At 42.1% G+C, this 26,097-nt stretch overlaps 3 protein-coding genes, 2 long non-coding RNA genes and 1 other non-coding gene across 8 annotated transcripts; 4 read left to right on the top strand and 2 right to left on the bottom strand.

Moving 5' to 3' along the window:
- The first annotated feature begins 1,607 nt into the window (after positions 1-1,607).
- Positions 1,608-1,694, top strand: trnastop-uca. The gene has a single exon. It is a non-coding gene; the product is annotated as a tRNA-Sec (tRNA).
- Positions 1,635-5,915, top strand: LOC121839084. Its single transcript, XR_006078650.1, has 2 exons — positions 1,635-2,052; positions 5,475-5,915. It is a non-coding gene; the product is annotated as an uncharacterized LOC121839084 (long non-coding RNA).
- mrpl28 (mitochondrial ribosomal protein L28) lies at positions 2,147-4,217 on the top strand. 2 transcript variants are annotated; one of them, XM_024412442.2, is made up of 6 exons: positions 2,147-2,304; positions 2,626-2,940; positions 3,048-3,200; positions 3,334-3,468; positions 3,662-3,748; positions 3,900-4,217. In XM_024412442.2, exons 2-6 carry the CDS (start codon positions 2,653-2,655, stop codon positions 3,993-3,995), a joined length of 759 nt encoding a protein of 252 aa, XP_024268210.1. In that variant the 5' UTR covers positions 2,147-2,304; positions 2,626-2,652; the 3' UTR covers positions 3,996-4,217. The 2 variants fall into 2 exon arrangements, with proteins under 2 accessions (XP_024268210.1, XP_024268209.1); XM_024412441.2 differs by having other exon boundaries at positions 3,659-3,748.
- A 6,726-nt stretch (positions 5,916-12,641) lies between the features above and the next one.
- Positions 12,642-20,305, bottom strand: relb (v-rel avian reticuloendotheliosis viral oncogene homolog B). Of its 2 annotated transcripts, XM_024412439.2 has the most exons (11): positions 20,014-20,305; positions 19,479-19,490; positions 19,068-19,255; positions 17,100-17,432; positions 16,219-16,385; positions 15,925-16,016; positions 15,652-15,783; positions 15,380-15,484; positions 14,865-15,080; positions 14,688-14,759; positions 12,642-14,493 (listed from the first exon to the last, which is right to left on the bottom strand). In XM_024412439.2, the coding sequence occupies exons 1-11, from the start codon at positions 20,045-20,047 to the stop codon at positions 14,006-14,008; spliced, it is 1,839 nt and encodes a 612-aa protein (XP_024268207.1). In that variant the 5' UTR covers positions 20,048-20,305; the 3' UTR covers positions 12,642-14,005. The 2 variants fall into 2 exon arrangements, with proteins under 2 accessions (XP_024268207.1, XP_024268208.1); XM_024412440.2 differs by lacking the exons at positions 19,068-19,255; positions 19,479-19,490; positions 20,014-20,305 and adding an exon at positions 17,929-18,223.
- A 577-nt stretch (positions 20,306-20,882) lies between these two features.
- LOC121839082 lies at positions 20,883-23,161 on the top strand. The gene is made up of 2 exons (XR_006078648.1): positions 20,883-21,191; positions 21,387-23,161. It is a non-coding gene; the product is annotated as an uncharacterized LOC121839082 (long non-coding RNA).
- A 99-nt stretch (positions 23,162-23,260) lies between these two features.
- On the bottom strand, positions 23,261-24,969 carry LOC121839081. Its single transcript, XM_042295863.1, has 2 exons — positions 24,232-24,969; positions 23,261-23,771 (listed from the first exon to the last, which is right to left on the bottom strand). Exons 1-2 carry the CDS (start codon positions 24,513-24,515, stop codon positions 23,300-23,302), a joined length of 756 nt encoding a protein of 251 aa, XP_042151797.1. The 5' UTR covers positions 24,516-24,969; the 3' UTR covers positions 23,261-23,299.
- Between the last annotated feature and the right edge of the window lie 1,128 nt (positions 24,970-26,097).

Genomic DNA, 26,097 nt, shown 5'->3' with positions numbered 1-26,097 from the left:
AAATTGTACCACATACTTGTGAAAATAGTCCTAAAGCGATAACAACAATGTTTCTTAATTCCCAGTTCCGAGTTCCCAGTAGGTTTAAACGCGGCATAAGGTGCTCCAACGCGAAATACTCATCTCATTGGTGGTGGTGAGATAAGAGATAGTATGTCAGACTAAATTGCAATTGACTATCATAGCCCCACATTAAAAAGTCTGTGATGGTGAGATGAGACGACAATCAGAAATAATGTTAAAATGTTTTTCAATTGACTGCCATAGCCCCAAATAAAAGAGTAACAATTGGTTGTTAATTAGGCTACATCATTTCTTTCACATTGTTGGGGCCAAAACAGTTTGGGAACCCCTGTTTAGTATATACAAATATACATGCATGATCCTGAAATATCATATGGATTGCTTTTATAAGGTTGTGTGCCTATCTTCACCAAAGGCGATGGAATAAAATAATTTTAACCAAAGACATTCTGCTTCCTTTGCGCACAAAACATGTCTGAAATGAATGAACCCACAAATGAGAAAACCAATGTCATGTTCTTCCTACGTTAGAGACACTGATTAACATAGCCTAATGTATTTTTATTTTTTATTTTATAAGTCAGTTAAGAACAAAAGTTAAGGACAAATTCTTATTTACAATGACGGCCTACCCCGGCCAAACATGGACGACACTTGGCCAATTGTGCGGCGCCTTATGGAACTCCCAATCACAGCCGGATGTGATACAGCCTGGATTCAAACCAGGGACTGTAGTGACACCTCTAACACTGAGATGCAGTGCCCTAGACTGCTGCAACCACTTGTGCATTTTGTCAAAATGTCTCTTTATGATGGGCAATTCTACCTTCAGTGTCCTGCCAACCATATACAGTAATAGGCCTACATTTACAGTATTTTTTCCATAAGATACCTCACTACAGAGATAATAAAGTAAGATAATTGGGTGGGTTTATTTATTTATTTATTTTATTTTACCTTTATTTAACCAGGTAGGCAAGTTGAGAACAAGTTCTCATTTACAATTGCGACCTGGCCAAGATAAAGCAAAGCAGTTCGACAGATACAACGACACAGAGTTACACATGGAGTAAAACAAACATACAGTCAATAATACAGTATAAACAAGTCTATATACAATGTGAGCAAATGAGGTGAGAAGGAAGGCAAAAAAGGCCATGGTGGCAAAGTAAATACAATATAGCAAGTAAAACACTGGAATGGTAGTTTTGCTTACATTGGTCCTATTTTACACATGAGACACCCTTGGGGAGTTGGGTCAGAGCCAGGGATCAGACATTATTTGACGGTGACCCTGGATTCGGACTATAGAAACTCCACCCCTTTTGTTATCAACCAGCCAATAAAATCTGAGCTATTTTGCATTATTTCGAAAAACCCTCCTTTAACAACAAACTTCGTTTAATATTTGTATTTCTTTCATTATAGAGTCAGCAAAACGCTTGTTATTTTCAATTGAGCAAATCCTTACATTCCCTATACTAAATAGTATGGTTGCTTTCGACACAAAATTTGGAAACCGAGACTAAAACACTTATGTAGACTGTCAGGTATAAATTATCACTGGAAACTCCCTCTTAGGTTCCCGGATGAGCCTCGGTGGTCCGAGGTGCAGGCTTCAAACCTGTAGCTGCTTAGCGGCAGAGTGGTTCAATTCCACCTTTCGGGCGTGATTTCTGACCGCGAAATTGTCTTGTCTTTGACCCCCCCCACTTTATAATATTCATCTCAGTTCGCTAATAGAGAATTCTACGCAACAACAAAAATCCATTCCTTGTAGAGCTCTTGAAATTAAATGGCTACAATTGTTGATACTTGTTGTTTCGTTGGAAGGTTTTATTTCAACATAGTCATGCTTTCTAATACAGTTTGGTATTGATGAAAGGTAGCCTAGCTGTCACATTACAGCTTTCGGCCAGTTACTGAAAGGCCGTGGGTTCGAATCCCCGACCCTTGAGCAAAGCACTTGAATGCTTCTGCTAAATGACTAAAAGGAGATGAAAAGATGCCCCGTCAATCAAAAGTCAGGTGCTGCGCGCGCCGCGGCCCATATGGTTTGCATCCTTCAACGAACCAGACCGGATGTACATAATGACTGGCAAGCCTGATAAACCAATCACCACTTCAACGTATTTTTTCTTAACCAATCAATGTTCTTGTTAGAGTGAGTGGGCGGAACCATCTTTTTACGGAAATGTGTGCATGTCCTTGATTATGAAGTAACGTGGAGAGGAATAAGCTTCATCTGATGGTGTAATTTGTCGCTTATCCAATTCAAAGGTAAATTGCTATTTGAGCTGAGTAGAAACTAGTATTTGGCAACAATTTTGGAATTCTATTATAAATGGCTTCATTGCTGTCCTATCTAGCTAGCTATCTAGCTAGCAACTTGTGGTATTGTTCGCCGTTGACTGCCGGACAATCCAGCAGCAACATAGATAGCTAAATTAGCTAGCTACACCGACCTTACCTTGATGTTGTCTAACAACGAGTTTAACACAAGCACATTTAAATGCAACGATATTCCTTTAACGAAATAAGAAAGGACCTGTAAATAAGACTAATCTTTGCCCTATGATATTTTTATGTTTCCCTAACTAGGCGTGTGTCAACACCAGCTCAGTGACCATGCCTCTCCACAAGTACCCCCCCAAAATCTGGGAAGCCATGAAACTGAAGCAGGGGATCTATGCCCGCCTCCCCAAACACTACCTCCGCTCTCTGGAGGAGACCACGCAGCCCACCCCGGTCCACTGGAAGGCCCTGGGAATCAAGTACAGGGCCAACCCCAAAACAGGGCACAAGGAGCGGGTACAAGACGTCCCCATCCCCATCTACTACCCCCCAGAGTCCCAGGATGGCCTATGGGGAGGTGAGGGATGGATATCAGGCTTCAGATATGCCAACAATGACAAAGTGAGTACTATGCAGGGCATTAATTAACATTTGTTTTGTTCCCTGTATTCACATACACACTTTATTCTATATCTGAGCATGTATCATAACAATGTCTCTTTCTTCAGCTCTCCACCAGGCTGGAAAGAGTCTGGAAGCCACAGCTGTTCACCAGAGAGTTGTACAGTGAGATCCTCAACCACAAATTCACCATCACCGTAACGGCTCGCGCACTAGACCTCATTGATGCTGCCTATGGCTTTGACTACTACATCCTGAGGGTGAGAGAGAGGAGGCTGCATGTTGTCATCTTTAGCTATTGTGTGTGAATATATGTAAATTCCCCAATGTGCTGTGTTTTGAGAAGATGACATGGGTTTCATCATCCAGTGACTTGATTTGATTCTCTTCCAGACACCAAAGGAGGACCTGAACTCCAAGCTAGGAATGGACCTGAGGCGGGCCATGCTCCTGAGGCTGGCCTTTAAAGACACCCAGCTCTACCCAGAGGACCCTGCCAAGAGGGAGAACATCTACACCAAGTACAAAGTGGGTTCGTTATGTTTTGGACCATGACAGTTTGAAGTATCAACATACTTTTTTTTTGTTTTGACCATTCATCAAGTTGCTATAGGAGATGATGCAGGAGTTCATAAAGTCAGTTTGTAGATAGTTAAAAGAACTCATTACATTATCTCTCCCTCTCATTCTGTCCTTGCCCCTCTTCCCTTGCCCCCAGCAGCAGTTTGAGATCCCTGCAGAGGAGGCTGAGTGGGTTGGCCTGAGTGTGGATGAGGCTGTGGAGAAACAGAGACAACTGGAGCACAAGGTAACTGCATCGTTTCAGTCAATAAGAACAGGTGTCACTCAGTAATCACCCTGCCAGGGTAAACATACACGGTCGATATCGACACATTTTTAGATTGTATCTACTCTGTCCCATACTCTCTCTCACTATACTCTATTGTTTTGTGTCCCAGGAGCCGGAGCCTCTGTTCAAGAGCTGTGTGGAGAACCTGGTGAAGGAGCTGGCCATCCAGAAACTCTCTGAACCACAGCTGGTGGAGAAGAAGTAAGGGTCATTTTCTGAGGAGCACTAAGGTCACTTAATGTTGACAGTGACACTTCGTCCCATTGAAAGACACTTATTTATTCAGGTTCTATTTTTCAGCAGCAAATTTGGACATATCTCCATCTGGGTTGTTACGATGTAAATATTCCCCATTCCTCTGTTTGATAGTGAGACTTTCCTTGATCAGTGATATCTCATTTGTCTGAGGAATAAAATGTTCACATTTCTTGATTTGTTTTTATTGACAATTTGATGCCTAATCTAGACTGTCATACTCCAGTTTATCCTCTAGATGGAAGTGTTTTTCAGTATCAGAATTTAAGAATGATAGAAGACAGCCAGGAGCCTCTTTTATCAAAGGTGCTTGCGCACGGAAAAATACTCTAAACCGTGCTTGTGGCAGTTTTCCCGTATTGATAAATGTTGAACTTAATGGGGAAGTGTGCGTATCGCAGGTACAGTTCATACCATATGCAGAAGATTCACATTTTCTAGTGGTTGACCAATTGTATTGCAAGCAAATATTGTTATTTTTGGAGGAAGTGGAGGTGTTTGATTCATGTGTATTGTCATAATGGTAGGCTATTAAAAACATGTAGGTCTAATTGTAAAACGGATACATCAGGAGATCAGATGGCAGCAGGAATCCTAATATGTTTCTTTTGCTTTAAAAAAATTTTTATAGGCCTAAATTATTGTCATGTTGCAGGACGTGTCTCTCCTTTTCAGCCATGACTGGTTTATTCCTGCTACACAACGAATAGGTAGTTCCACGAAAAGAGTGCCTTTTTGCATCCCTTTGATATTTTAAGTGGAAATTGTGCACCAATATTGAATTTTAAAAGCCTGTTATTAAATGAAGTGCCCTTTTAATATAGACCGCATGGAGAAGTCAATACATCTGAATAAAAGCTTGCTAGTGTCCCTCCGTCAATCCCTCCGTTCCTCCGTCATTGTAAAGCCCTAGATATTTTGTTGCTTTGGCAAATTAATTTCTGAAGATAATTATTTAGTTATTCATTTACGTCTCTCCCTCATTTTAAGGTCAACCCTGTTGCGTTAACTGAACTCACTTTTTAATATGATGAAACTATTCCTTTTTAAATGTTTATTTCAAAAGAAACATTGAACATCTATTAGTCAAATCATAGTGTAAAAGCAGGTGAGCTGGTTCTAGTCTTTTCGGCAATTTTGTGGTGGAAAAGTGAGCGGGTCGAGCAACAACAAAAATCCATTCCTTGTAGAGCTCTTGAAATTAAATGGCTACAATTGTTGATACTTGTTGTTTCGTTGGAAGGTTTTATTTCAACATAGTCATGCTTTCTAATACAGTTTGGTATTGATGAAAGGTAGCCTAGCTGTCACATTACAGCTTTCGGCCAGTTACTGAAAGGCCGTGGGTTCGAATCCCCGACCCTTGAGCAAAGCACTTGACTGCTTTCTAAATGACTAAAAGGAGATGAAAAGATCAATCAAAAGTCAGGTGCTGCGCGCTCCGCGGCCCATATGGTTTGCATCCTTCAACGAACCAGACCGGATGTACATAATGACTGGCAAGCCCGATAAACCAATCACCACTTCAACGTATTTTTTCTTAACCAATCAATGTTCTTGTTAGAGTGAGTGGGCGGAACCATCTTTTTACGGAAATGTGTGCATGTCCTTGATTATGAAGTAACGTGGAGAGGAATAAGCTTCATCTGATGGTGTAATTTGTCACACCCCTTAGGTTCCAAATCATCAACCTTGTTACTTTATTTGGCACCTAGTAATGTTTTTATATTTAACCACTTGCGTGTTCCAGGCGGAGTTGTAATCCTCATTCACAAGAGCACAAATATACACTGAACAAAAATAGGAATGCAACATGTAAAGTGTTGGTCCCATGTTTCATGAGCTGAAATAAAAGATCCCTGAAATTTTCCATACGAACAAAAAGCTTATTTCTCAAATTTTGTGCTCAAATTTGTTTATATCCCTTTTTAGTGAGTATTTCTCCTTTGCCAAAATAATCCATCCACCTGACAAGTGAGGCATACCAAAAAAGCTGATTAAACAGCATTACACAGGTGTACCTTGTGCTGGGGGCAATAAAATGCCACTAAAATGTGCAGTTTTATCACACAACACAATGCCCCAGATGTTTTGTGGGACCGTGCAATTGGCATGCTGACTGCAGGAATGTCCACCAGAGCTGTTGAAAGCTAATTGAAAAAATTGAATATTAATTTCTCTACCATAAGCCATTTTAGAGAATTTGGCAGTACATCCAACCGGCTTCACGACCGCAGACCACTCGTAAGCACTCCAGCCCTGGAGCTCCCCATCTGGCTTCTTCACCTGTGGGATCGTCTGAGACCAGTCACCCGGACAGCTGATGAAACTGTGGCTTTGCACAAGCGAATAATTTCTGCACAAACTATCAAAAACCATCTCAGGGAATCTCATTTGGTTGCTCATCGTCCTCACCAGGGTCTTGACCTGACTGCAGTTCAGCGTCGTAGACAACTTCAGTGGGCAAATTCTCACCTTCGATCGCCACTGGTACACTGGAGAAGAATCCCAGTTTCAACTGTACCGGCAGACAGCATGTATGGCGTTGTGTGGGAAAGCGGTTTGCTGAGGTCAACGTTGTGAACAGAGTGCCCCATGGTGGGGTTATGGTATGGGCAGGCATAAGCTACGGACAACGAACACAATTGTATTTTATCCATGGCAATTTGAATGCACAGAGATACTGTGACGAGATCCTTAGGCCCATTGTCGTGCCATTTATCCGCCGCCATCACCTCATGTTTCAGCATGAGATCCATGTAGCAAGGATCTGTACACAATTCCTGGAAGTTGAAAATGTACCAGTTCTTCCATGGACTGCATACTTACCTGACATTTCACCCATTGAGCATGTTTGGGATGTTCTGGATCAGCGTGTTCCAGTTCCCACCAATATCCAGCAACTTCACACAGCCATTGAAGAGGAGTGGGACAACATTCCACAATCAAAAGCCTGATCAACTCTATGCCCTTACCTTTTGTCAAGGTATCTGTGACCAACAGTAGCATATCTGTATTCCCAGTCATGTGAATAGATTAGTGCCTAATGAATGTATTTGACTGATTTCCTTATATGAACTCTAAGTCAGTAAAATCTTTGAAATGGTTGCACGTTGCGTTTATATTTTTGTTCAGTGTAGTATGGCTCTAATTTATCTATAAAAACATGCATATGCAGTAGAGGTCTTAACTGATAAACCTGTACTGAATACCTGAGACCCGATCCCAGATCCGGCACATGAGCGGGCCCGGATCCAGAATTCGAAGTAATGTCACACGTCTGGGTCGGATCTGATGTGATTGTCATGGGCCGTAAGTAAGTGTAATTTTAACTGATTTGTCCAGAAGGGCCGGTAAAGATTTTCTCAAACTCTTGTTAAGTTAGATGGGGAGCGGTGGTGAACAGCAATTTTCAAGTCTTTCCATTTTGAATTCAGGTTGTAAGGCAACAAAATGCGGAAATAAGTCAAGCGGTATGAATACTTTCTGAAGGCCCTGTATGTTCCATGCCACAGTTTGATAAATCCCAATCATTTGTTGCGCACGCAAATCCTACAATCTCCACCTATGCCAGATTTTAGTACGAAATGTACTCACGGCTGATAAATGAGGCCCCATGTCATTAATCTAAACACAACAGGCAATAGCCTACAGTAATTGAGTCTTAAACAAATAAGCTCATTTTTCTCATTACAATTTGTATATAACAATTTGTGTTTTGTCCCACTCTCTGTCTGTTTGTGCTTTTTGGGAGATTACGAGGACCATAAGGCAAGATGGACTTCGTCTTATTTACACCACACACCCCTTAACTCACTTAAATGGCAGATAGACCACATACACCCTTGTCTATGAATTCCCTTATATGGAGCCAATGATATTATTGAAAAATAAGCTGCTTGGGTCTTCAGTAAACACAGTTTCTTTAGTGGCTTTCGCTTTCGACTCCTTCAGTGTGCCTGCACAGGTCCGCTGTAACGGTTTCCATTACAAAATGGTGTGTGGTTAAGACACTTGTAGGGCGGGGAGTCCCTGTTAGTTGGGGGACTCCCGTGGGTGGAGTTACCTAGCAACAAAGTAGGAGTTCGCAACAATTATCTGTCTACAGGTTCATCCTTACCTTATAAGGATAGACAATGTTGTATGCCAAAGACTTAAATTACCCTTACTGTAAATCTAATGTATGATAGCACTCGTTTTCCCCATAGGCCCATACTTTAAAAAAAAACTGTCTTTATGCCATTACACAGGCAGAGTCTATACCATGGGAATGCACAGTATGCAAACTAAGCAATAAACGGTGAAATATACTATGTGTGGAGCATCGTTCAGAGAATCTTCGTTCAGTGTCTTTAGTTATTTGATTTGATTGTAGAGATAGTGAATGGAATGACAGTGTTGTAGTATACTATAGATTTGAATATGGATATGTGACTTGAGAGCTTCTCAACTACTTTGAACTTGACGAGATGTGAGAATTGAGTGCTTTGTTCCATTCCCTTATGATTATATGCATACGCTACTGTTCAAAAGTTTGGGGTCACTTAGAAATGCAACTTTTTTTTAAAGAAAAGCAATTTTTTTGTCCATTTAAAATAACATCAAATTGATCAGAAACACAGTGTAAACATTGTTAATGTTGTAAATGACGATTGTAGCTGGAAACGGCAGATTCTTTTATGGAATATCTACATAGGCATACAGAGGCCCATTATCAGCAACCATCTTTGCAACTCTGCCTAAAAGGCCAGCATCCCGGAGTCGCCTCTTCACTGTTGATGTTGAGACTGGTGTTTTGCGGGTACTATTTAATGAAGCTGCCAGTTGAGGACTTGTGAGGCGTCTGTTTCTCAAACTAGACACTCTAATGTACTTGTCCTCTTGCTCAGTTGTGCACCGGGGCCTCCCACTCCTCTTTCTATTCTGCTTATAGCTAAGTTTGTTCTGTGAAGGGAGTAGTACACAGCGTTGTACGAGATTTTCAGTTTCTTGGCAATTTCTCGCATGGAATAGCCTTCATTTCTCAGAACAAGAATAGACTGGCGAGTTTCAGAAGAAAGTTCTTTGTCTGTTTTTAGCCTGTAATCAAACCCCAAAAATACTGATGCTCCAGATTCTCAACTAGTCTAAAGAAGGCCAGTTTTATTGCTACTTTAATGAGAACAACAGATTTCATCTGTGCTAACATAATTGTAAAAGGGTTTTCTAATGATCAATTAGCCTTTTAAAATGATAAACATGGATTAGCTAACACAATGTGCCATTGTAACACAGGAGTGATGGTTGCTGATAATGGGCCTCTGTACGCCTATGTAGATAGTCCATAAAAAATCTGCCGTTTCCAGCTACAATAGTAATTTACTAGATTAACAATGTCTACACTGTATTTCTGATCAATTTAATGTTATTTTAATGGACAAAAAAAAAAGTGTTTTTCTTTCAAAAACAAGGACATTTCTAAGTGACCCCAAACTTTTGAACGGTAGTGTACGTGAATGGTCTACCACCCAAAGGACATCCAGGCAACTTGACACAACTGTGGGAAGCATTGGAGTGAAAATGGGCCAGCATCACTGTGGATTGCTTTCGACACCTTGCAAAGTCCACTCCCCTATAAGTTGAGGCTGTTCTGAAGGAAAAGAACATCTATTTTAGGAAGATGTTCCTAATGTTTGGTATACATGTTCTAGAGGGACTGTTCATTATGAAGGTTGAGTCATTTTGCATTCACACTTTTCCCCTATTGTAACCATTGTGGTTCAGGGGGAGACAACACGATCAGCTAAATTCAGAAGATAGCATCTTGTTTGCTAATTTTTTCCACACAACGATCAGCCAGTCAGCCTACCAGGCCAAAATCCCCTTGAATCCCCCAGAGAAACAGCTATGTAGGCCATCTCTAAACCAGAACAACACCATAGACTTCATTTATACAGCCAGCCCAATTCTGATATTTTGCCACTAATTGGTCTTTTGAACAATCAGATTGTTAATTTGGCAATAATTGGAGCAGCCTTTGTGACTGGTTGTGTTCATGTGGCCCATGATAGATTACAGCTGCTAAATCCCACTGTGTAGGGCCATCAACATTCAGTGATCCCAAACCAAGGTTGGGTAAGGTACCTATAAATGTAATCTGTTTGACTAGTTACCTGTCCAAAATTGTAATCAGTTACGTCACTTTTGGATTACCTAAACTCAGCAACGTAATCTGATTACTTTCAGTTACTTTTGGATTACTTTCCCTTTAAGAGGCATTAGAAGAAGACAAAAAGGATCCATCATAGTGGTCTTTGACTTGTGTTCAGACTTGCTCAGGTGGAACAATGTTGGGCCTTTTTTCAATGTTGAATTGAATGTCATTGAGAAAAAAAGAAAGGCGTCAATGTATTTTTATTTTGCAAACATCCTATCGGAATGTAGAAGTCATCCATGAAGTACTCTAGTTTTTAAAAAGTATATGCAATCTGATTATAATCTTTTTTCTGATAACCTGACAGATTACAGTTAGTTGTTTGTAATCAGATTACATTTAATGGCTCACATGCAATCAGTTTCTCCCCAACCCTGTCTGAAACCAATAGGAGGCAGAAGAGAGTCTGCTAAAATAGAGTGCAAAGGAAACTGTCAAGTTGTACCACTTCCAGGCTTAATCATGGCTCATCCTTATAGCAAACTCCACTCCTATAATTCTGTTATACGGTAATTAAGTTTCATCCTTCAACATGATTTAATCATTCCACATTTAGGACAATCTAGTTTAAATTAATTCTATAATATTCTACAAAAATATTGAATAACATGTCACAAAGATTCAAATTGTCTCACACACAGGTTACATTTTAACACCAGAAAAGGTGAAAGGTTAAACGTCGACTTTGTTATGTCACACATTCTCATTTGCATTCAAACACATTTGCAGGACATACAGTAAGTGATGTGTGAGTAAGACGAGGAGATATGGGGATTGTTGTATGGCCACACAGGACATTTCAACTACCTCAATCAGCATTTTTATAGATGGGAACTTTCAATATCACTGACTTCCCACCATTGTCCTTATATTACAGGGAATAACCACACTGAGAGGGTAGCGGCAGGTTACTCTCTACAAGGTAACCTCATGTCTATGCTTTCTTATGACTAACCGAAATACTTGAAAAGCTCTTCAGCATGAATCTGTAGAAATTTTACGTTACAAAATCCCAAAGTTAATTTCTGGCCAAGTATGCAAATTCTCCTAAAGCTGCTGAGCTAGTTTTAAAGTGAATTCAGACCAAAGCAGGATAAACTTGAGCATGTACAGTAGGCCTAAAGAAATAAAACCATTCATGTGAGTGTGTATACTTTAGTCAAGTATGAAATGTACTATAGTCAAGTTTGAAATGTGTATTGATTTTACCTCTAGTAATACTCATCAGGGTGTGACTAACTGTGTGTACATGCGGGAATGAAACTTTTGGCTGTGAGCCCAGTGTGGGGTTTCCCTGTGGCTTCATGCCACGCTTTTTCCAGTGTTGGTCAACAGGGAAAAGCACATTTAGAGATACACCTGCTCAGACTGGGCCTGTACATCTACAGGAGGAGCAAAGAGACCATTTAACTGGGATATCCAGCTTCTGTGTTATTATTGAGCTTATTAAACAAATGTATGTGGTCATATTGTTCCCCGTGGACCTGTAAAGAGAGATCCATTGAGGCTTGTGCCGTTCAGCAGATAAGGGCGGTGTGAATTGTGCCTCTCTTTCACTGGGTTGCGTTCAGTAGGCATAAAAAAAGGAGCAAACCGCCTAAACTTCTCTCCTGTAAAAACATTTGAAGACATTGTTACTGTTTGTGCCTAATAAACAGGACCTGGGTGAAAGCTTGAACTGCTGCCGAGATTGGGATTTTACAGCGGCCTTAGAACTTCCCATAATGGTCCTCTGACTCAGCAAAAGACTGAACACGGGGGATTAAACTATGACAGTTTAATAAATACATCCAAATAGAAATGCTTCAAAATAAACGAGAACAAGTTTCAGCGGTACAACACACAAGCTGTATGGGAGAATGAGTCATTGTTGACTCAGTGAAGCGCCTCATCAAAGCGCTTCCCAAGAAACTGATGAGCTAACATAAGAGCATTTCTGCTTTTTCATTGGGTAAAACACCCAGTTATACATACAATTCAAATAATATATTTCTGTGTATTACAATAATTGTCAAGTCACAACAGTCAAGTCAGGTCCCATGTACACGACTGGGCAGGTTGTGTGGGTGAGGTTAGGGGAAGTCACGTTGTTTTTGGAGTAAATGTGAGTGAGGCATTAGGAATGTGAGGGGGATGGACTCTGACCGGGCAAGAAAAGCTGGCTGCTAAAAATAGGATTGCATTAAAAGCAGCCGAGCCTGAACACAACAACGGACCCAGGAGGGGACACACTCGTTCTCCCACAGCCGTTGTGTCTTTCATTCAGTCCCCTCTCTTTTTCACTCTCCTTTCTGATATTGGACAGTTTGCTTTTTACATTTAGTAAAAACCTACCATGTCAATTATATTAAATATGAAATAGCCTATACAACCAACAATAAAACGCATTTGAAGTGACCAGAGTTTAAGATGACGACTTGCAATCATTTTATTTTTGAAATACTAATGACAACAATCAAAACGCTAGTGTGAAGGGAGGAGTCTGGCATACAGTATACAAAGAAGCTGTGGATCTGTTAAGAATCTGAACATACACTGAACATGTTTAACTGAATAGGACTTACAGCAACACGACAGAGGTAGACACTAGGAAGGACAGCGCATTGGACTATGGTCGTTTCTACTGTACATGAATATTGGTTATTACAATAAACAGAGTCAACAGGTGAGCCAGAGGTTAAAACTGATGTCAACGTTCAAAAAACGACAGATAACAGACAATGACTGACTACACAATAAAGAATATATCACATATGGAAAGTGAAAAATAAACAGCCTTTGATAGATGGTCCCTTTTACTTAACAATTTCTCCACAGAGGGGTCGTTTTCAGGTTGTCTTACACCGACAGTTAAATGCTTAGGGCTCGATTCAATCTGTCGTGCTGAAGATCCTCGCTACAGCACAATATACATTTAAAGGCAATGATGGCACATTCGCAGAGACTGCATTCATGGTAAACGGTGCATATGTCGGCTCAATTGGAAATGACCTTTCATGTTCAATCACGCTATAGCGCTGAACATCCGCGATATGGATTGAAACGAGCCCTTAGTTATGCTTTCCTTTAGTTGAATCCTCAATTCAGGGATTTCCTGCAGGTCCTTGTCGAAGTCTGCCTCAACCACAATATATACACAGACGGAGCCTGACAAGGAAAACTGACAAGGCAGACAAGAGTTGAGTTTAAGTGTCCATTTTGTATTTGGTCAGAGTACTGGATGGTCCCCTAATCACCACAGGTAGTATTGACAATGGGTAGGTAGGAACCATTTTTAACATCCATGGCTAGCCTATTGGAAGGGCAACTCGTCTCCACCAGTATCACTCTGGTCCCCCCGGAGGCGCTAAAGCTACATGTCATCTGTGAGTGCTGTGCTGATCACGGCTATTAGCCTTAGGCTAACGTTAGCAGCATGGTGAAGGCAACACATTACACTCAAAGGCTTGGGTCTGGACAGACTTTTTGAAATGTATTCTTTTAGGGTCTGGTAGTGGTCGTGTGTGGGAAGGAGAGACAGGGGTCTGGATTATAGCCTCGTCCAGCAAGGCCTTTGGGGGAAAGGGGTAACCACACCATTAGGGTACAAGGTGCCTCAGCTACTGCTATTACCAGTGTGTGTCCAAACTCTCATACTGTACTATGTTTGGGTGAGAGGACTGTCACAGGGTACAGAGTTAGGTCCCTACACACCCTAAACTTCTAGTTTGAAAAATTTAAAAGTTCAGGGGTTACCACATTCAGTCTTAAGGGGGTATGTTTTGCTCTCATAGGTCCCCCTCTGTCTTCACCTGGACCAAATCACACCCCTCGTTATCACACTGACCCTGAGGGGCGGAGCCGGGGAGTGACAGTGGGAAGGGCTGCATCAGAGAGGCCTGATTCTCGTTGACTAGCTGGTTGAACTGCTGGTCGTTATAGTAGCCCAAGTCCTGCCCAGACTCACACTGGTTGGGGTTAAAGTTCATGTCCATGCCACCTGGGACAAAGAGGGAGTTGACCCCCTGGCCAAAGCCAAGGAGGGCAGGGTCATGGAACAGAGGCTCCAGAAGTAGAGAGAGAACACTGATGTCCTCTGGGCTTATGCACTCGTTCAAGAAGCTGTCCTCCTGGGTGTCACTGTAGTGGATCTCCCCCATGGTGGAGGCCCCAGACTGGGTAGGAGGATGCAACTCCTCTGGGACCAGCCAGTTATCTGCTGGGGTGAAGGTGAATGGCTCGAGTGGCTGCGATTCTGCTGCAGCCACATTCTGAGCTGTGGGCGGTAGAAAGGACTTGTGTTAGAACACCTTACTGACACTCAGCTGTGCAGTCATTTGTTTTTGTGAGGCTGCTGTGTAAGCAGCCTTCATTGTTCTCTCTTTCACTTTCCTTTTTACTTTCTGTCCTGAAATAGGTCGCAGAAATTGAAGCTGGAAAGAGAGAGAGAGAGCCGAGGCCAATCCTCACCTGCCACACAGGATCTCTCTGTGAAGCTGATGTCCGTCTTTATCTTTCTCTTCCGCTTCACCTCATAGGGATCTGAACACGGCATCAAAACAGAAAAGAAGAAGAAAAATAAATCACCTAACATGTTATAACACAGCATTTATGATATCATATATAACATTCATAAGTTGTATCAACCTGTGTTGTTGGGCTGGTAGGTAAACGTGACGGGGTCACTGTCCATGTGGTCAGAGAGACGGCGCAGGAAGACTTTTACTTCCACTTCCTCCCCCACGTCCTGTTCCCGGTAGGACGGGGTCTTGAACACGATAGCGATCTGCCGGTGGACGTCCGTCTGGGCAAACTCTGCCTTGGCCTCCCAAGACCCCCTCTTGAAGATGATCTCTATGTCGTCTGAGCGGGCAACACGCCCAGGTACCATGCACGCACACACACACACACACACACACACACACACACACACACACACACACACACACACACACACACACACACACACACACACACACACACACACACACACACACACACACCAACCAATCAGCTTGTATCGTTCTCCAAGCTGTTTGACTTCAACAGTGTATTTCCTGAGAGATGTCATCACACGTCATGTGTCACTTCCATTTAGTTGTTTTAACAGGAGTTTACTTCCCCATTGTATATTACAACTTGGGAGTCTGGCTGCATCTCACCTTTCTGGACTTTGTCGCAGAGCATGTAGATCTCAGTCTTGCCGGTGCATGGCCCTTTAACAATGTTCAGGCGGTTGATCTTCAACTCAGATGTGGTGGTCGCCTCTGTGAACACGCACACATACGCACACTGAACACCTGCTGGATCGTTCAGGAAGTACATTTACATAGCTGTGGTCTTACAGTGCTGTGTCGCATCACGTTAGAGGACTATGTAAAGGCAGTCATGTGTAGGTGGTTGTGTCAGGAGGATGTTTGGGAGGGGATCTTACTCTTGTCATAGACGGGGTTGGACACTATGGGGTTCAGAAAGTCCCTCTTTCCATCCACCCACTCCAGCTCACACTGGAAACACAGCCGCACCACGTTCATGTCCATGTCCTCAATGCTTTTAGAGTGGCCCGCTGGGAGGACAGAGGAGAGGATATTAGCCTACTGCTAATGACAATACAACTTTATTGTACAATAATATTGGATGTGTGTAATTGGATACATTCTGCGTGTGCTTGCGATGTGCTTAATGTGCGTGTCAGGGCTCTACTCACTTTTAAAGGGGTCGATCTTCTGATTCCGTCTCTTCTCTAGAGAGGCATCCAGCTCCTTCCGCCTGACACACTGGATGCCCAGGTTAGCGAAACTGCAAGATGCACACAAAACATGGTTGGTTACCAACCATTAAAAACAGACATGTTTACACTAACCCAGTGCACTTTCCTAGCAAAGCACCCCAAAAATGGTGAAGGAGGAATGAGAAAGGAGGAGGATATGGGCCTCTGGTGGACAAAGGGAGAAACTTAAGAAAAGAGAGTGATGAATAGAGGAGAGAAAGAGAGGGGTACCTGTGACGTCGGTTGTTGTGGGGGTTAAAGCAGACGACACAGATTCCGGTACCATCCGCACAGTCTTTACCCACAAGGCAGTGGGGGTGTGGGCGGTACGGGTAGTCTTTGGTCACCAGGGAAACAGTGACCATCACTTTTTTTATGTTCTGAATGGGACCCTGGAGCTGAAAGAGGGAGGAGAAAGGGAGAAGAGTGTGAAGAAGAGAAAGAAATGGGGAGAGGGACAAAGAAAGAGGAGGAAGAGAGAGATACTATATGCATCATTCAAAGCGAGATATGCATCAATCAAACCGTCTTTCTTCCTCCGACACAAGTGAGAGCATGATTAAAACTGAGTAAATGTAAGGTGAACAACCAAAACGGATTCAGTGCCTCTCCCTTTCAAATGTCAAGTGTCAAACTTCGCACTTGTCTGATAGTGTTCATCTTAGAGAGATGCGGTCTGAATTGTAGTATGTGGGTGGGGATCAACAGTGTTTAAATCAGACAAAGATGTGGATTTGTGGGGTACTTTCTATTTCAGTTACAATCAATTCCTCTCACTCTCCCTCTGCCCCTGATCCTTACACTTGAAAGGCTCTACGTGTTGAGGGCAGCCAAACCAACAAGGGGGGAATTCTGGGATAGATGGTACATTCCGTTAACCCTTCCACTTCCCACACAGACATACACATCCAGTGCAGGTTAGGGATGACATTGGGAACACAATTTGCAGTAAACAAATATAAGGACTAGGTTCTATTCTAATGAGACGTTATAGCAAGGTTCTGACTGAGGGGTCACGAAGATGTAACTTATCACAAGAGTAAGGGTGTTAACTGCTAAATTGTTGTTGTTAATTAAAATACAGCCAAATACAACATGGATCTATTGGGTACCTCTATAGCAGGCAGGGTCTTGTTGGAGTCCCCACTGGAGGCCCCTAGGATGCTCCCGGCTGAGCGGCCCTCACACTCATAGCGGAACCTCATGCCTCTCTCCTTGGGTTGCTCCACCACAGCCAGGGTGGGCCTCTCCAGGATCTGCTCCAGCAGATCAGTGTCTGTCTGGGCCTGTCGAGAGGGACCCGCTGGCCCCCTGGAAGTCCCTGAACCAGAGGATCCCCGTCCTCGTCGGTTTGAGCCCGAATGAGAGACCCCACGAGTGGGGTGAGGTGCTGCCATATCTCTGGTGCTAGAGGGGTGCTGGGGCTGAGGGAAGAAGCAGGGTGCCTGCGGAGAGACATAATTTAAAGACAATGGTCATGTTTAAAAATTCATGTAAAGAACACAGCCCGACAACAAACAGTTAACTTTGTATCCAAAACATCATCATGACGGTACTGAGAATAAAACGGTTGAGGGCGTTTTCAAAGATAACCTGCATTGTTATCGTTTATCTACATACTCCCTCTCGGTACACCACTTTCTATGTCCTCATTTGACACATTCTGTTGCCATGCCCCCCTCTCAACCGTTAAACTAGAGAGCATCTCTTCCGTTTTTGGTAAACCCCTCTATACTTCCGTCCTCTCAGGCGACGGAAGTTTTTCATCCTTCATGCCTCCCTCTCTCTTGCTCTCTCTCGGTCTGCCCATTTCTCCTGGTTTCTCTTATACGTCAAAGTGGTATACTTATATCAGTAAAAAAATGGCCTGTGTTCATTACAGACAGAAGCAATCTCTCTCACACACACTTTGCCCTTAACTCTCCAAGTTCAACCACATACCTTCTAATTAACAGCCCGTTTGAAGAATCCCTAGAGACCAGCAACAGGAAAAGCGATTGGCCAAAAACAAACCGGAACAAAGAAAAACAAGCTGACCGACTTAAGGGATCGCCTTAAACTCTTTGTTATTACAAGCCGTCCTACAACTCAAATCTGTCTAAACAAACCACCAGAAGTGGATAAGGCTGTATGAACAAAAAGAGGTGTGTGTGAGATCAATGTGCTCCACTTCAAAGTAGCGTCTACAGGCGGTTTGTGTGTGTGTGTGTGTGTAAGAGTGATATTATGGGCATGCCTTAAAGCCTCTACACAAAAGCAGCTTGGATCGAGCCAATCGAGCCAGGAGCAGCATGCTCAGGAAACAGGAAGTTGACATAATCTACAGCAGATCGACCAATTAGAAAAGCAGAAAAGCCTCAGAATGTGAACTTCCACCCTGAAAAGGTTGGCCCCCGGAAGGAAGGGAACTCAAAAACGAAAGTTGGAATCAGATGACACTCTTTCTCTCCTTTTCTGCCACCTCCCCCACGAGAGGAAACAACATGCAGACGGGGGTGTGTCAACTCAGCTAACAGTCTATTCCAAGGCACCACTTTGACACACAGACACACACAGACCACAATTGTCTCACTGTGAGTTCCAGACTATTTGAGAACAGCAACCCAAGACATAACAACAAGGTGCTCAAGGACGCCTTAGACTTCAAGCACCAGTGAATCGAGGCACCACGCTATGTGCCGTTGTGCACATTCCTTATCCATGGAAACTGTCAGTAGTTGAGTTTCACTTAGCCCCGAGGTGTGTCTGTCTGCCTTGGAAAAAGCGATAGCACACATCCCTGATAAGACTATACTTCAGATCAACCCATTAGCTGTTTTCTTGACTTTATCTCCCAGCTATTACAACAAACTGAGATACCAAACATTAACAGTGTGAACTGATGCGACCATAAAGAGTACCTGAGAGGCTGCAGAAACAAATCAAATCACTAACTAACCACTACAAGTCGACCTCTCGGTTTTACCTATTGAACTCTATGAATCAATGGCCTAACAAAAACGACAATTTATTGTACATATTTTCCTTCAAGAGTGGCTGAATATATTTTTGCATTAGATCCCGAAAGGCTTGGTACTCACCCTGGAGGTCGTGCCCCTTGGCACCAGTACTGGGGGCGTAGAGGAGGGTGTCTGCCTGGGCATGACCCTGTGGTTCTGGGCCTGGAGGTCAGAGTCTACGGGGGGATGAGGAGGTCCAGGGAGGCAGAAACCAGACTGGACATGACAGGGAAACTCCCGGTCTGCAGAGATCACCTCCTGAATGATGTCTAAAAAGTAGAGGGAGTGGGATGAGAAGCCTGCAAAGGGAGCTGGTGTGTAGGCCATCTGAGTGTGATCTATGTCTGTATGTGTGCAGTACCAGCTACATTAAACCACGAGCATGATGCATAGGCCAAAGAGGCCCTATGTATGTAGACTATAGGCCTACTAGATATATATATATTTTTAAAGTATTTCAAACTGTACATTAATAATAAATAGCCTACTCACCCAAGTCGATTGCTGGTGTACAAAGCAGGAGAAGAAAAGTGAGTTAACTCATGAATAATTACTTTGTGACAATGTTATACTATAGGTGTAACAGGCCAGACTAACTACATGTATGACAATGACTAATAGTATAACAGGTAAGTATATGTATTACAATGTAATAGTATATGTTTAACAGGTAGCCTAAGACTAGTGCCCAATACTAGTGTGATATCTCAGAAGTGGGTGTTGGCCCCTCTACTCAACTGTCAGTCACGCTTGGGAAGACAGAATGACAACACAAACTGCCAATTGAATAGCATGGCAGTGTACCGTTTAAACTGTAGGTTCACTTGTCTGGGCCCCTGCAATCAGTCCCCTTTTTGACACAGACCCATGACAATGCGTTTCCTTTACACTATTCTGTATATCTGTATAAAATACGTATGAAAATTATACTACTGTCCATGCCAATGTGAATGCCGTGGGACAACACACATCAGACACCGTAGATGCATAACTCCGATTTAGTTTACGTAAAAGAAAAGTCACTTACTTGAAGTGCCATTTTGAACACTCATGTTTCTCATGGCACGTTACGATGTTTGTCCTGGAGGTGGAAAGCTTGTTCGAGTAGTTTAAAAAACCCAGACACAAACACAATTCTGTCCTATTTCCCCAGACCGATCATTGCGTGGCAACGGTAGGCTACAGCGATCAAAAAAATCGCTCTCCGATATGCTTCAAATGGCCTTTCGTTTTTAAGAAGCATACGACGTCTGGGTGGAAATCCCCTTACATCACCAGTTGGGGAAACCCCCCAGCGGCAGTGTTGTGCTGGCTGTAGCCATGTACAGACGTCAAATACCATGTACAAACGTCAAATTACGGCTCATTCCATCACCTATATTTAGCAAACTACTGTAGCACAATAGCCGCCAGTGCAATGTCCCGAGTGGGATTATTGTTTTTATCTAATACATTTGAAAACATTTCTAAAAACCTGTTTTAAGCTTTGACATATGGCTGCTACTAAAGGGGTAGATAGTTCAATAGTAATATCCTCTAAAACGCTCCGGTGACAAACAAACTCTGCTGCCCTGTTTCCAATCGTCCACATGGCTGGGAGAACCTATTCAAGTAAGTAAGTAAGTAAATACATTTCGAAAATAACTGTATTATTAGCTCATTTGCTACAGTGCAGGCTAACTCAAATGAGCTAGCCAGTCGGTTAGCTACCTAGCCATCTTCACATACTGTATAGATAGCTAGCTAAGTGAATGAAATATCACCATCTACCTAACGTCATATTAGCTAGCTATCTTGATGTATTTATCGCTGTAAAAAAAAACTCTAAATGCATTCGTAGGTAGCTAGCTAACAGCCATGGAGGACGGTGAAAGGATAGCAGCCCCAACTCTCAGTGAAAGTAACGTTAGGCTATTCTGAATAGGACATGTACTTTTGTGTAGTTCCTGTCCCTAGAAGTGAGGATGGATATAATAGCAACATAATATTCAGTGTGGTGTAATTTGACTACAATGAAGTTTGTTTCTTGTGAGGTTTTCTGTCCTCAGATAAAGAGAGCTATGAAAGCCTGTCTACATATGACGAGGTCCCAAATGAAGAGCAGTGGTTCTCAGTCCTGGGGACTCAAAGCGGTGCACATTTTTGTTTTTGCCTTAGAACTGCACTGCTGATTCAAATGCTCAACTCATCATCAAGCTTCAAATGGTATTCATGTATTCGTTTGTGATGCTATCCTTGATATGATCCTGTTATTGTTATATGCTACACATGCATATATGTGTGCCCATGCATCTTTCAATCCAATGTTATCATGATTTGTTATCAGGGATATTATACTTTATTTATTATACTTTAGTAATCCACAATGACCTGGTGATGTAAAAGTCCATATTCCTACAGATACCTTGTAACTGGAGATTCCTTCAAAACGATTGCCTACAGTTAATGTGTAGGGCACAGCAAGGTTGGGTGACTAGGGCCATCTGGGACTGCCTGCTGGAGGAATTCAGGTGTGTGAAGGAGCAATTCAGGTGTGTGAAGGCTACCTGTGTCCTGCATAACTTCATGAGGATAGACACAAGGACCAGGAGGGGATCTGCAGCACCCCGCCGTGTGCCAGAGGAAAAGTCTGCTACTCTGCAGGATGTTTTAAAGATGGGGTCCAACAATGCAGCAAGAGAGGCAATCTGTGTGCGGGAGATCTTCACCTCCTACTTCTTTGGAAGAGGGTGCTGTTCCCTGGCAACACCATAGACTACACTATGCACAACCAAAGGCTCTTTTAAGAGCCATTCACATTGCAATAAGAGTATTCTTCCATTTACTTAGCTATGTCAACTGCAGTTATTCCATTCCCAGTTTCCCTTTGATTCCTACTTCTCAGGTGAGGGTGCTGTTTAGGTAAGGGTGTGATGTTTGTACAAAAACAAAACAGGCTATTTTAAATCACCCATATTGAAAAAATGTAGAACAATTAGACACCCTATAACCCACACCTACACACTCATGTATCAATCTGATTGATGGATTGTGTTGTGCAGTAAGCAGGCTCAGGTGTATAACTGTGGCGCCTTCCACCTTCAAAGAATAGGCAAGAGTGCCAACTATGGAGAATAATAAGACACTTAATTATTTCTATAACTAGATAGCCAGCTAGCTAGCTGCTAGGAGGATGTCATGTCATGTCATTGGAGGAGTGGGTGAGTGACTGACTTTTTCCCATCATATCATTTTCGGTGGCTACACACAGCTAGAGATGCACGTGTCATTTGTTTAGCTAACAAGAACTTGATTGACTGTTATACAGTTAGCATATCTCTTGCGTTTGCAAATTCACTCTAGCTATCTAAGTTACTTTGATTTCAGAGCAGTCTCTTTTGAGTGTGCCAGAGCACAGAACAACTGATGCATTTACGAACGCAACACCTACTGAATATGGCCGGTGTCAGTACACGTAGGCAAAACAAGTAATAGTTTTTTATTTATTTAACCTTTACTTAAACAGGTCAAACCCATTGAGTCTAAAAACCTATTTGTGAGGGCGACCTTGCAAGAAGGCAAAACAGGGAAATAGCAGCGTGTCCATAAAACACAGAAAAATACGGAATACACACAAAAGACAAAGTGTCACAAGTTAAAGATACAATTGAAGATTAGAAACAACTGCAGTCTTCACAAACAGTGTTGTCGATCAGAGTCTTAAAAACAGACAAGGGCACTAAACTCCCTTAACTTTAAAATCTTCTGAAGCATGTTCCAAGATGACGGCATTATGGGAAAAATATGTTTTCCCCATTTCAGTTCTAGCCTTAGGAACAGACAAGGACAGCAGCGATTGTGAATGAAGACTATATTGAGTGACTGATCTGGTCAGTAAAGAACAGCGATACAAATGCTTTGTACACAAAAGTGTACCAGTGCTTTAGCCTCCTGGTGGAGAGAGAGTTCCATTGCACCATAGCATACAAATCACAGTGATGGGTAAGTGATTTAGCGGTTGAAATACATTTTAGAGCACCATGATACACTGTGTCCAGAGTTTAAGGTACTTGCTGAGGCATATAGACAATATCACCATAATCCAGCACTGATATAAAAAAAGTGCTTTGAACAATAACTTTTCTGACTAACTTTGAAAAGCAAGATTTGTTCCTGAAATAGAAACACAATTTCAACTTCAGTTTCTTGGTCAAGTTATTACAATTATACACTTCACATTGTTTACCAATCCTGGTCCTGCGACATCAATTGTTACACATTGTAACTGCAGTAGACTAAAACACTATTTAACTAGTTAAAGGCTGATTTGTAATTCAAATATATAGAACCAGAATTTTAAAAAACAGTACATTACACTGGGGTCCCTGGTGCTCTGCTCCAGGAATCAGGCGGTCTTCAGGAAGATCCAGGGTGCCATGTCTGAGGACCTGACCAAAGCCAGAGTGCCTCCGTCGCTCGTCCTCCCGTAGCTGCCGACATCCACTAACCGAAAGAGATAATTGGCATCCACAACCGCCAAGAACAATGGAGAACATCCCCTTGTAGATGTAGAACAGGGAGCCGGAGTTTGCTGTGGCTTGCAGGTCCACATGCTTGCCATCCACTGATTCCAGACAATGAGGAAAGTTCCACCGTTCTTCAAAGCCAGCAGCGATTGCCCTCCAGTCGTCCATGGTTGGGACAGGCATGAATTCTCCCACGAGACAGTCCCAAATGTCCCTGGTCACACGCCCTACATGGTAACAGTAGGCAGTTGTTTTGAAGGAATCTCCAGTTGCAAGGTATCTGAAGGAATATGAAGGAAGGACTAATAATAATAATGATGTAATTATAATAATGTAATTAATATACTTATATATCACTTATTATACTTTTATATCACCAGGTCATTGTGGATAACTAAAGTATAATATCTGAAAAAAAATTATGATAACATTGGATCGATACTTTAGATGCATGTGCACACACGTGTGCTGCATGTGACAACAGGATCATGTGAAGGATAGCATCACAAATGAATATATAAATACCACAATACAACAGTAGCATCAGTAACCTCCAAGATGTAGTCAATACACATTTCATGTACATTAATCCCATAAAGAATGTTTTTTAGTGTAGCCTATGAAAATGTTGTACTATTTGTTATTGTTCTGATATATTCATTTAGGCTATTGTCTCACTCATTATATATTTATTGATCGATAATAACGTGAGGATTGTAGAATTGCTTGACAATATTTACCTTAAACAAATGGCGAGATGTTCAGCTTGCCGAAATGTTGTGTCTTCCCTTGCAATGCGAGGTCCCATCCTGGACAGCAGGTCATAAAACTGGGCTTTATCAAGCCTGAAATAGCCCTGGAACATCACATCGTCGAACCGCAGCTCCTGCACCAGATGATGGTACTCTCCATACCGGCTGCTAGTCATCAGAATGAGGTGAATCCACATGGAGCGCCGTCGCTGCAGGTTCAATGGTCGATAGGTCGCCACAATAGCCAAGAGTTTCCTCAGTTTGTGATTCATGATGGTAATAGAGATATGAGGATGAAATCACTATTTATAGGCAAATACTCTCCTTCCAAAAATCTAAATATTAGCAGGAAGACATTTAATTTCGGTGTCAAGGTGTATTTAAAAAAAATGTGCCTATTGTATGCAAATAAACAATGAAATACATTTTCTGATTTTAAAACAGTTTTTATAAATCATTTAAAAAAGCTTAAATTACTCTTTACCCATGGATAAATTAATGAAACGAAGAATGGATTAAAGTATTTACCCATTTCATATACCCAGTGGCAATTTTAGCAAAAGAAAAGTGGGATGCATGCCAGCAAATACACTACACAACACTAAACAATACATTAATTGCACTGTAACGGTGTCAAACTGTGCACACAAACTGTTAGGGCCTACATAAAGCTGTCCCAACAACGGATGTACCTGTGACTAGAACCATTCAACGCTGGCCTGACCAATTGGAATCCACGTTTCAAAATTGTTTTGATCAAGTGGACTGGGAAATGTTCCGGAAAGCCTCAGAGAATAACATTGATTTATATGCGGACTCGGTGAGTGAGTTTATAAGGAAGTGCATTGGAGATGTCGTACCCACTGTGACTATTTAAACCTACCCTAACCAAAAACCGTGGATAGATGGCGGCATTCACGCAAAACTGAAAGCGCGAAGCACAGCACTCAACCATGGAAAGATGTCGGGGAATATGGCAGAGTATAAAAAGTGTAGTTATTCCCTCCGGAAGGCAATCAAACAAGCAAAATGTCGGTATAGGGACAAAGTGGAGTTTCAATTCAACGGCTCAGACACGAGACATGCCTCTTCCCCTTCATCTACACCTGAAGATGATTTTAAAAATGACATCACCTGGGTTTACCTAGTCAATCTATAATAGTAAGAGCAGGTTTTCATAATGTTTTGTACACAATGTATGTGGGATAACATAAAGCAGTGTTTCCCAAACTTGGCCCTGGGGACCCCAAGGGGTGCACATTTTGATTTTTGCCCTAGCACTTCACAGCTGATTCAAATATTCAACTAATCATTAAGCTGTGTAAATCTCTGTGGTACTCTAATTAAGACAAAACATTTTCATTAACCTAGCACCATTAAAACACAACCTGTAAAGTGTTGGTCCCATGTTCCGGGAGCTGAAATAAAAGATCCCAGAAATGTTCTATATGCACAAAAAACATATTTTGTTCAATTGTTTTAAACAAATGTGTTTACATTCACATTTCAGTCATTTACAGTAGAGAGTGCGTTAATATTTTTTTATGTACCTGCTCAGCCCACAACCCTTGCACTGAGCGACATGGGACTACATCCCTAAATCCCCATTAGTGAGCATATCTCTTTTGCCAAGATAGTCCATCCACCTGACAGGTGTGGCATATCAAGAAGCTGATTAAACAGCATTATCATTACACAGGTGCACTTTGTGCTGGGGACAATAAAAGGCCACTCTAAAATGTGCAGTTGTCACACAACACAATGCCAGAGATGTTTCAAGTTTTGATGGAGCGTGGAATTGGCAGGGATGTCCACCAGAGCTGTTGCCAGATAATTGAATGTTCATTTCTCTAC

The sequence above is a fragment of the Oncorhynchus tshawytscha genome, linkage group LG13 (assembly GCF_018296145.1).
Source record: "Oncorhynchus tshawytscha isolate Ot180627B linkage group LG13, Otsh_v2.0, whole genome shotgun sequence".
NCBI classification, from domain to species: domain Eukaryota; kingdom Metazoa; phylum Chordata; class Actinopteri; order Salmoniformes; family Salmonidae; genus Oncorhynchus; species Oncorhynchus tshawytscha.
Note: the sequence above shows the minus strand (reverse complement) of the source record. Positions and strands in the feature narration are given on the sequence as shown.

Excerpts from the sequence above, each read along its gene's own strand:
- mrpl28 (XM_024412441.2), top strand. The coding sequence starts at position 2,653 with ATGCCTCTCCACAAGTACCCCCCCAAAATCTGGGAAGCCATGAAACTG. Across the intron at positions 2,941-3,047 it reads GATATGCCAACAATGACAAA|CTCTCCACCAGGCTGGAAAG; the intron begins GTGAGTACTATG and ends CTCTTTCTTCAG. Across the intron at positions 3,749-3,899 it reads AGAGACAACTGGAGCACAAG|GAGCCGGAGCCTCTGTTCAA; the intron begins GTAACTGCATCG and ends TTTGTGTCCCAG.
- LOC121839081 (XM_042295863.1), bottom strand. The coding sequence starts at position 24,515 with ATGAATCACAAACTGAGGAAACTCTTGGCTATTGTGGCGACCTATCGA. Across the intron at positions 23,772-24,231 it reads CATCTCGCCATTTGTTTAAG|ATACCTTGCAACTGGAGATT; the intron begins GTAAATATTGTC and ends ATATTCCTTCAG.
- relb (XM_024412439.2), bottom strand. The coding sequence starts at position 20,047 with ATGAGAAACATGAGTGTTCAAAATGGCACTTCAA. Across the intron at positions 15,485-15,651 it reads CAACCCCGTCTATGACAAGA|AGGCGACCACCACATCTGAG; the intron begins GTAAGATCCCCT and ends GCGTGTTCACAG. Across the intron at positions 14,494-14,687 it reads AGAGAGATCCTGTGTGGCAG|CTCAGAATGTGGCTGCAGCA; the intron begins GTGAGGATTGGC and ends TACCGCCCACAG.